Below are 9,142 nucleotides of genomic sequence, written 5' to 3'. Positions count from 1 at the left end.
GGTACAGGATGAAAGTATGGCTTTTCCATATTCTGAATTAATATTTAAAAAAAATGTTTGACAATGACTTTCTGTCCCGCTCTGTTTCCAGCCAGTAGCGTTGCTGGTTGCCAGGGTTGTCTGTTGTTGCTACAGAAACAAGAATCCTTTTGAGTTGAGAGCTAGGTAATGGATTCCACAGCACTCAAAGAAAGACTTCTGCTGAAGACTGGCTAACGCTAAATACTGTTGTATAATGAATTGATGAGTCCAAATGAGTAGTTCCCCTGAATGATTCATCACTGACATGGAGCAGGCTGATCTCTGACACACTCAGCAACAAACCTGGCAACCCGACTTTTTGTTGTTGTCGACAGTGGTGTTCTGCTCATTCTCCATATTCAACCTTCAACTATGTTCTATTAATCAGTCTGGTGTTTATCAATACCTCTGTTACTCCTTTCTGAGTTTCCTCTTATCTCACTTTGTTTCTATCGTCCCCTCCAAATCCCATCAGCCTCTCTCACCCTTTGTTGCAAACTCACCCCTTGGTCAAATTCTTTTTTGCAAAAAATGACAAACAACAATAAACATTTAGACCAGGGGTTAATGGGTACATACACTATGTCATGAAAAAAAAAAATCAGTTCAGAGAGCTTTATTCTCCCTCAGGGGAAATTAGCAGTTGGCTGTACAAAAACAAAACATTTGAAAACACAGTAAACAAGGCATAAAACATCACAGCAGCATGATAAGGTGTTCAGCATTTTCAGCTTAATTACAATGTGGGCATACCTGTGAATGTATCATTACGGGTAAATATCATATATTAGGCCTACATAAATCCATCATCCATCCATCTTCAATCTCTCATCCCTATCAGGGTCATGGGGGGCTGGAGCCGATTCCCAGCTGACATTGGGCGTGAGGCGGGGTCCACCCTGGACAGGACGCCAGTCTATCACAGGACACATAGAGACAAACAGAGACAGACAACCATTCTCTATCACGTGTCAAACTGATCCAGTAAAGGGCTGCTGTGGCTGCAGGTTTTCATTCCAACCAAGCAAGAACACACCTGACTCGACTTACTCAATCACCTGAACTGCCTGCAGTTCTTGTGTGGTTGGAATGAAAACCTGCAGCCACAGCGGCCCTTTACTGGATCAGTTTATGGGGTTTAGATCTGGACTCTGGGCTTGCCATTTCATCATTTTAGTATTTTTAGCTTCAAGGAACTGCTTCACCTGTTCTGCAGTGTGAAGGGGGCATTGTCTTGTATGAAAACTGCAGCTGATTGGAGACAGTTGCAGTAAAGGTATAGCATGTTGCTGAAGGCGGTTCACATAAACATTTGAAACAATGAAATGGCCAGCCCAGAGTCAGTTTAATGGAGCCTTCACGTCCTATGGAAAATTGGTAAATACCCAAATCCGATGTGAAAATTGTACATGAACACCACCTCATGTGGTCATTTCCACTGGGAAACTCGTAGAATATTTTAATACACGAGTTGCCGAGATGAGATAACCTTTGACCTTTTTAACGTGGCGGAGCACAACATAAGAGTCTACTTTATTACAATGACATTTTTTTTGAGCTGATGGGGAAGATTATGTGCTTCAGAAAAGGGTAGACCAAGCTTATGTTGTTTAAGGTGACCAGAAGTCTGAGACGAAATCCAGGGACATTTTTGGTTCAGAGGCGTAAAAACACAGTCAGGGACACGGCCCTTACCATTTATAAAGCAATGATTTACAGTGAGTTTTGTTCCTCTGATCAAAGTAGCTGAGATCAGGAGCATCCATAAAATGAGCTGTGATAAACAGATATCAAACACTTCACCCAAACTAAGGCCTACTCCTTACACCACACACTTTTCACAAGATTTGGGGAAGAGTTTGAAATGGAAAATGTCACAGTTCATGTTGAATGACAACCTGGGGTATATGGTTTTAATAAAGATATGGTTTTAAGGTGGCTGAATCAGTTTTCTGTTAATGTGGGTGGAAAATAGCAAACAGCTACAGCCTGGCAGGATATACAGTGTCTCTTCGTGTTGTACAATATTAGTGTCTTATTGTGAATGGTCCCTAACTTGAAATCAATAGATTATAAATAAAAAAAACTGGCTGCCACAGCCTGAAGAATAAAATGTTCAAAAGGCCATAATGGAATTATGTCATTTATCCACAACGAAACAGATCTTCCCTGTCTTCACCAGAGTCAAACTAAACTGAACATTATATGTAGCCCACACATTTTGAACGGAAGACTTTTCATACATCCTTTTACTATTGGAATATTATACTAAAGATTGTTTAGCTTTAAACATTTGAACCATGCTAACGCGACTGGAGGAAGACGTTTTGTCAGAGCAAATACAACTCAGATCAAAGATATACAATATACACAATGAAGAGGTGGGTCTGTCACCACGGTAACACACAGTGACTTGGATAATTGACTTTAATCTGACTCTGATTTGGAAATAATAGCGTGTTAGACTGGCCTACTGGTAACTCAAACAGTCAGATCAGAGTAGCATGACTAAGTAGGCCAAAGTGTCAGTGGCATCACTGGTCAAAACTGACACTGACAGGCTGACACAAGTTCCTGATGAACCGTTTATAATACATTTCTGGTGGTTTTAACTTTAACAAGTTACCAACTACCTCTAAGGAGCTATAGTGACACTGACATGTCATAATAATAAAACTGTGTGCTGTAGAGTATGGCGGCACGGTGGTGTTGTGGATGGCACTGTCGCTTCACAGCAAGTGGTTTCTCTCCGGGTTCTCCAGCTTCCTCCCGCAGTCCAAAGACATGCAGGTGTTAGGTGCATTGATGACTCTAAATTGGCCATGTGAATGGTTGTCTGTCTCTGTTTGTCTCTGTGTGCCCTGTGATAGACTGGTGTCCTGTCCAGGGTGGACCCCACCTCACGCCTGATGTCAGCTAGGATCGGCTCCAGCCCCCCATGACCCTGATAGGGACAAGAGGTTGAAGATGATGATGGATGGATGGCTGTAGAGTAGTGCTAATCAGTTGTTAGTTGCATCGCTGCTAATGTTAGCAATAATAACAAAAACAATTCTGATCGGATTTGCCGTAGCTGATAAATTAGGCAGTTTAAAATGGTTTTCCCCAAGTAAAGATCAGGATTTTCATTTAATTACAACAAAAGCACTTAAACACAACGCACTGGTAATTTCCATCTTTTCCACAGCACGTGAAGGCAGCCTAAACCCTATAGAGAATCTTTGGAAAAACCTAGTCAACAAAGTAATGTCTAAGAAACCCACTACAGTTAGTGAAGTGTGGAAGAGACTGAGTCAGAATGGACTAAGATCAAACCAGAGCAGTGTGAGAAACTAGTGATGTCCTGTTGGTGCAGAATTCAGTGACGTGCAGTCAGGTAAGGCAGGTGAGGCTGTGCCCTTTGGTGTGGTTCTTAATGTATTTTGACTGTTTTCATAGTAAAAAAACGCAGAAAATATACTATAATATATTATATAATATAATATATACGGAGTCTCTTCGGAGAGGAGAGGTGAGGTGAGGCACGGACAGCCGTGCCTCCCTCCAGATTGCGCAATCACTCACAAACTGGATTGAGCGCGTGCAAATGGCGCTTGCTTGTTCCCATTTCTGTGTATGTTTCCAATATGATGGTTGAGGACACTTTTATGTAATAAAAGTATACGTCTTCTTTTCCATGGTGTTCAGTAATTTATTTTACGTATGTGTGTAATATGTACATCTTATTGATGTGACATAAATCCACAGGGAAAATGCTTGCCTGAAGGCAGCGATAGAGAGCAGCCTGATAGCCTGCCACCAGCAAGGTCACAGTGAACTCTAACCTGTGTGCAAAAAGTAAAGTGTGCTGTGCGACGCTGTAGAGCTTAGCGACAAGTTGTCATTTCTCGCCCTGAAAATGGAGGATTTGATTTCTAAACTAAGACATTTTCCAAAGCTGGACTTTCAGTCAAAGCAAGAAGTCATTTATAAGTAAAGGTAAGATATACTGCAATATACAGTGGCACTGGTGTTTTAAAATGGTTTTCAGCATCCTATTCTCTCCTATTCTCTCATCCTATCCTATTGGCATCCTACTGTATGTTTGTAAATCTGACTTGTGAGTCAGTGCCTCCCCAACCCCAACCCTCACTGCACATCACTGGTGCAGATGTGTTGAAGTCATTCAAAGCTGTGGCCTCTACACTTCCTGTTCATTTGTGAATACTATAGAAGAAAACATTGTTGAAATCTTCTCTTCTGACACAATAAACACTGTTCTCTCATTTTGATCACTGCTTTTTCTTTCAGCGAATAAAGGTTTTTATTGAAGTGCCCTGGTTATTTAAAAAAACATGCTAGTACAGCAGTGGTATAGACACAGCTGATATTCTATCAAATTATGGCAGATACAAAACTAACAGTATTTCAGAATAAATCAAGAACTAATACTTTGTTCTGTCATTATGATCTCCAGTGTAGTGATTTGCAAACTAGCATTACTGTAAATATGATTCTAATTAATTTAACAGCACTATAGCGACATGATACCAGGTAATAACGTTCGGTCTCAGTGTTTTGGTGGGACTGTGAGGACGTGAGCACTATCCGGGTGCTGTCTGCAGTTCACTAATGCCCGTTGATGCTGCTAATAACAAGTACAAGTTGTATAACGAGTTTTCTGAACATTACACAGGATACCTTTAATTCAGCCAATACATTTAGGCCACTGAGTTTTTTCAGTGATCATTAATCAGCATCAATACACACACCCATCATACACATTTTATTAGGAAGGAAATACTTCTAGTTTTAGGATGGGATATTTCATAGAAATTGTAATATTTAAACCCTTAAAATGTGATAACTTCACATGAAATAGTGAACCATAGTCTTTTAAAAAATCGGTGGCAAGGTTGAGCTGAGTACACTGTGCTGTGTGTTTACGGTAGCTCGATTTGGTTTACTGGGTGACAAAACTCAGCTAATAAAACTCAGCTAATAAAGCCACAGTGCACCAACACACACACAGACACTTAGAGACTAGTGGTGAGCATAATGGAGCAAATTCTCAGAAGTTGGTTGCGACCAAACAGAGCTGAAAGAGAGAATACTGGACGTTCATCAGGTGGAAACAAACTCCACTCCAAATACTGTTGCTTTGGTTACACTGGATGTGCAAATAGACAATTCCTTCACCATAACTTCTTTTTTTAAATGAAAATATGTCAGTGTTGTGTTTACAGCTTGAAAACAGAATCCATGCAGCTTCAATGACAGATTATTATAAGTATATACAGTTGTATAAATGTCACATCTCAAGTACAATCATAACCTAAGGTCATCTCATGAGCTTTTTCGGAAGATTCCAACTGTATCTCACAACATTCTTCAATAGAAGATCATCAGTAAACTGAGTCAACTTTATCCACTGATGAAGAAACAACTAAGAGCTCCGGCAGAAAGCTAGCACCCAGACTTAAGTTTATTTTGTCTATGGAAGTATGAATGCTAATAGTTCATGAACAGAGGGCTAACTGAATGCTCTGCAGTGCACAGCCTCATTACATAAACCTAAGGTTAAGGGTTGTGTTGAGAAAGCATCCATCCACCTGATACCAACACAGCAAGCCCGGAGAGGAATGGAGAAGGGGAGTTGGACTTCAGGAGTCCTCCTTTTCTTGATACCTGGAACATCAAAATCAAAATGATGACCAAAAATCACAAAGCAGCACAAAATGTTGAGCTTAAAGTGGAATTCCGATGCAATATCATCCCATTGTCTTTTTCGGCACTTACATACAACAAATAAGTTATCGAGACAGTTTTTTTCTGTAACAACTATTAACAGAGAAATCTGGAAGAGTCGCTAACAGCCGGACGTGGCTAACAGTGATTAGCTCGGGGCAGTACGGTGAAGGCATTAAAGTGTCTTTTTTAACCACTAATACTGCTCAAAATAACAGCAAACCTCTGCAGCAGCATGAAAATAGTCCCTACACAGAAAACAAAGCATCAATGGGCTCCTTCCTTTGGGATTGACTTTAGTAATCCACTTGAATGGACTTTACTATGAGAGGAGCTGGTACAGGGGCCAGTAGGTAAGTCTTTAAAACACTCTTAATAAACTGTGGGTTCGCTAACTAAGTTGTTGGTGCTTTGTTTTATGTGTAGGGACTCTTCTCATGCTGCTGCAGACGTTTGGTGTTATTTTCAGCAGTATTAGTGGTTAAAAAAGACACTTTAATGCCTTCACCGTACTACCCCGAGCTAATCACTGTTAGCCACGTCCGTCTGTTAGCGCCTCTCCTGGATTTCTCCGTTAATAGTTCATACAAAAAGAACTGTCTTGATGGCTAATTTGATGTATTTAGGTGCAGAAAAAGACCATGGGATGATTTTGTGCCGGAATTACACTTTAGGTTCCACAACACACTGTGTTCATATTTATTTACCTGCAGTGTATACAGGTGAAGAAGACTGTCTGTCCTTCATCTGCTGATCTCATCTGCCTGGTGTGGTAAACCATCCCCTCTTTATTGCATCGAGAGCAGCGTCTGTCAATCTAAAAGGAGCAGTAATCTAATTAATACAGTGTACAGTTGTTAGCATCACACACACAGTCAGTGAGCAGCTGTTCTTACCACAGGTCCCTTCAGTTCAGAGTCCTCCTCGTCCCCCAGAGCCAATGAGGACTGTTCCACAGGATTGAATGTGACAGTTGAGCGGATCTCTTGGCCTGAGAACTCTGGATGATAAAATACATGTATGCAAGTGATAATCAAGGGGAATGCGTGCCGTTATAAATAATATTGAATAACAGTTTGCATATGGGCTATTTTTGAAAACTATTCTTCACAGTGACAGGTGTGGATTATTTAGTGCAATAGGGTCACTGGGCCTCATTTGCCAACATCTGCTTGTTTTTTCTTAAATGTGAAAGTCTATGGCAGATTCATGACATGTTCCTAAATCACTAAATTGTTCGTACATCTGTTCTTCATGATGAATCGCATTCCTCTTAAGTTAAAAGCACATGCTAGCTCATCCTAATTAGCAGGTAGACAACGCACCAATCTCTCTGAAAATAATCAAGTAAAAAATGCCCAAATGAAAGTCTACAGAACTGTTTGGATGTGGAGTTACTTCTGCAGGAAGTGAACACCAAAACAGCTTTCACATTAATTGGTAGCGAGAAAAGCCTTAAATATTTCCCACAGATGTTCAGCTCACCAGGGAAATCATGTGACACAGATGCAAAGGTTATATTTTACTGCTGCATCGACAAAAATTTAAATGCTAAAAATATTGCAATTTACAACCCTGTTTCCAAACATGTTGGGACACTGTAAAATGTAAATAGAAACAGAATGTGATGATGTTCAAAACTTTGGAACCCAATATTGAATTTAAAAAAAGAAACAATAACATTTTGAAAATCATATGCCCGTTTTGAATTTGATGCCAGCAAAATGTTTCAAAAAAGCCGGAACAGTGGCAACAAAAGTAGTGAAATGCTAAAAGAAAACACCTGGTGGAGCATCACATCACACAGTGAATAAGGTTAACAGCACTTCAACTGAGGCCAGGTGGAAAAGTGTGCTGAGGTCTGAGAGTCCACATTTACAGTTGTTTTTGGAAATCATGGACGGCGTGGAGCATCCAGATTGTTATCAGAGCAAAGTCCAAAGCCAGCATCAGTGATGGTATGGGGCTGTGTTAATGCCCATGGCATCATGGGTAACTTTCACATCTGTGAAGGCTCCATTAATGCTGAAAGGTTCATACAGGTTTTGGAGCAACGTATGCTGCCATCCAAGCAACGTCTTTTTCAGGGACGTCCCTGCTTATTTCAGCAAAACGATGACAATGACATATTGGAATTCAATGATTTACAAATCACTGCATTCTGGTTTTTTATCAACTGTATAATTGAAAAATAACCATCTATTTTACACAAACTTGTCAGCACTAAAATGTGTGTAAGAGTGCTCTTGAATGTGTGCAGATTGTGTTCTTACCTGAGAACAAATCCCAAATAAGAAAACATCTGTGAATGTTAGAATCTTCGTGAAAACTGCATAAGTGGGTTTTAAGAGGACATTTCTTCCCAAGAAGGGCTGGTGAATGAGGCCCAATGTTTCTGGAAAGGCACTTTGCTGTTGAATCTTCACAAAAAAAATGACATTCACATCCACTGTAGTCAGGTGGAAGAAGGAATCTCAAAGCCTAGACAGCCAATACGATCTGACTAATAGATACCAACAGATGAAAATATGAAAATATGTATAATATGTTCAGATTAGACGTGTTTTAGTGACATTGCAAAGGTGAAGAAGAACATCTTTCCTTATAGATTTATTCCAGAATTGGTCGGAGTGAATCTGAGTGTACTTTCTGTGTTAATGTACTCTTGAGCAGGGTGTATACAATTATAATGGGATGTAGCTTTATCTTTTCTTTAATGTCTGTTTCTGTGTCTGACGCAGGTCAGGTCATGCAGAGGGATGGTACCTGTGACAGGGATGCAGAAGGAGCACCGGGGGCAGCGGACTGTGTCCTGCATTCCTGGAAGAGGGAGAACATTCCCACATTCTGGGCAGAAGTTAGGGTCACCGCCAAAACACGACATGTCTGTGAGAAGAAAATGGCCTTTTAACTGACACAGTCCCCGTTAAACACAGTATACACGGGCAGCATGCATTTCACATCAGTCCTAACTGAGACTTTGGAGTGAATGAAGTTTGTGGTGGGACTACACTTTGGTTTACACTGAGGACGGCGTCACTCTTTAGCATTTAGTCTTTAGCACTCGTTAGTCCTAAAGATTTCTATTTTCATTATTTACTAGGACTGGCCCTGAAAACCCAATTCGAATTTTACCATGCGTCAGAAGAGTACTTCACTTTCGCACGAGAGAAAAACAAGACCAAATCCCCAACAGCTAGCTAACGTTCTATCCAACGTAAGCCACGTCGTCAGATTAGTTTTCGGAGCACTCACCTGTTTAATGTGCTCTGTTGCCCGTTAATAGTTCGCCGTCTTCAGGGGAAGCAGGTCACGTCTCTGTCCCTAACGTTACTGTAAGTTTGACATGTGAATGAGGGATAAATGCGTGTTGGGGTCCTTCATCGCCTCACCG

At 40.6% G+C, this 9,142-nt stretch overlaps 1 protein-coding gene across 1 annotated transcript; it reads right to left on the bottom strand.

Annotated features, from left to right (window-relative positions):
• Nucleotides 1-4,825: 4,825 nt before the first annotated feature.
• On the bottom strand, nt 4,826-9,142 carry polr1h (RNA polymerase I subunit H). The gene is made up of 5 exons (XM_083925153.1): nt 9,004-9,142; nt 8,515-8,634; nt 6,645-6,748; nt 6,456-6,565; nt 4,826-5,688 (listed from the first exon to the last, which is right to left on the bottom strand). The coding sequence occupies exons 2-5, from the start codon at nt 8,630-8,632 to the stop codon at nt 5,664-5,666; spliced, it is 357 nt and encodes a 118-aa protein (XP_083781279.1). The 5' UTR covers nt 8,633-8,634; nt 9,004-9,142; the 3' UTR covers nt 4,826-5,663.

This window comes from Echiichthys vipera (genome assembly GCF_963691815.1).
Source record: "Echiichthys vipera genome assembly, chromosome: 13".
Taxonomy (NCBI): Eukaryota; Metazoa; Chordata; class Actinopteri; order Perciformes; family Trachinidae; genus Echiichthys; species Echiichthys vipera.
The sequence above is the reverse complement of the archived record's forward strand: the minus strand, read 5'-3'. Positions and strand labels throughout refer to the sequence as shown.

Coding starts and splice junctions, on each gene's coding strand:
- polr1h (XM_083925153.1), bottom strand. CDS start 8,632: ATGTCGTGTTTTGGCGGTGACCCTAACTTCTGCCCAGAATGTGGGAAT. Junction 6,566..6,644: donor CTGAACTGAAGGGACCTGTG/GTAAGAACAGCT, acceptor TGCTCCTTTTAG/ATTGACAGACGCTGCTCTCG. Junction 5,689..6,455: donor TTCACCTGTATACACTGCAG/GTAAATAAATAT, acceptor TTGATGTTCCAG/GTATCAAGAAAAGGAGGACT.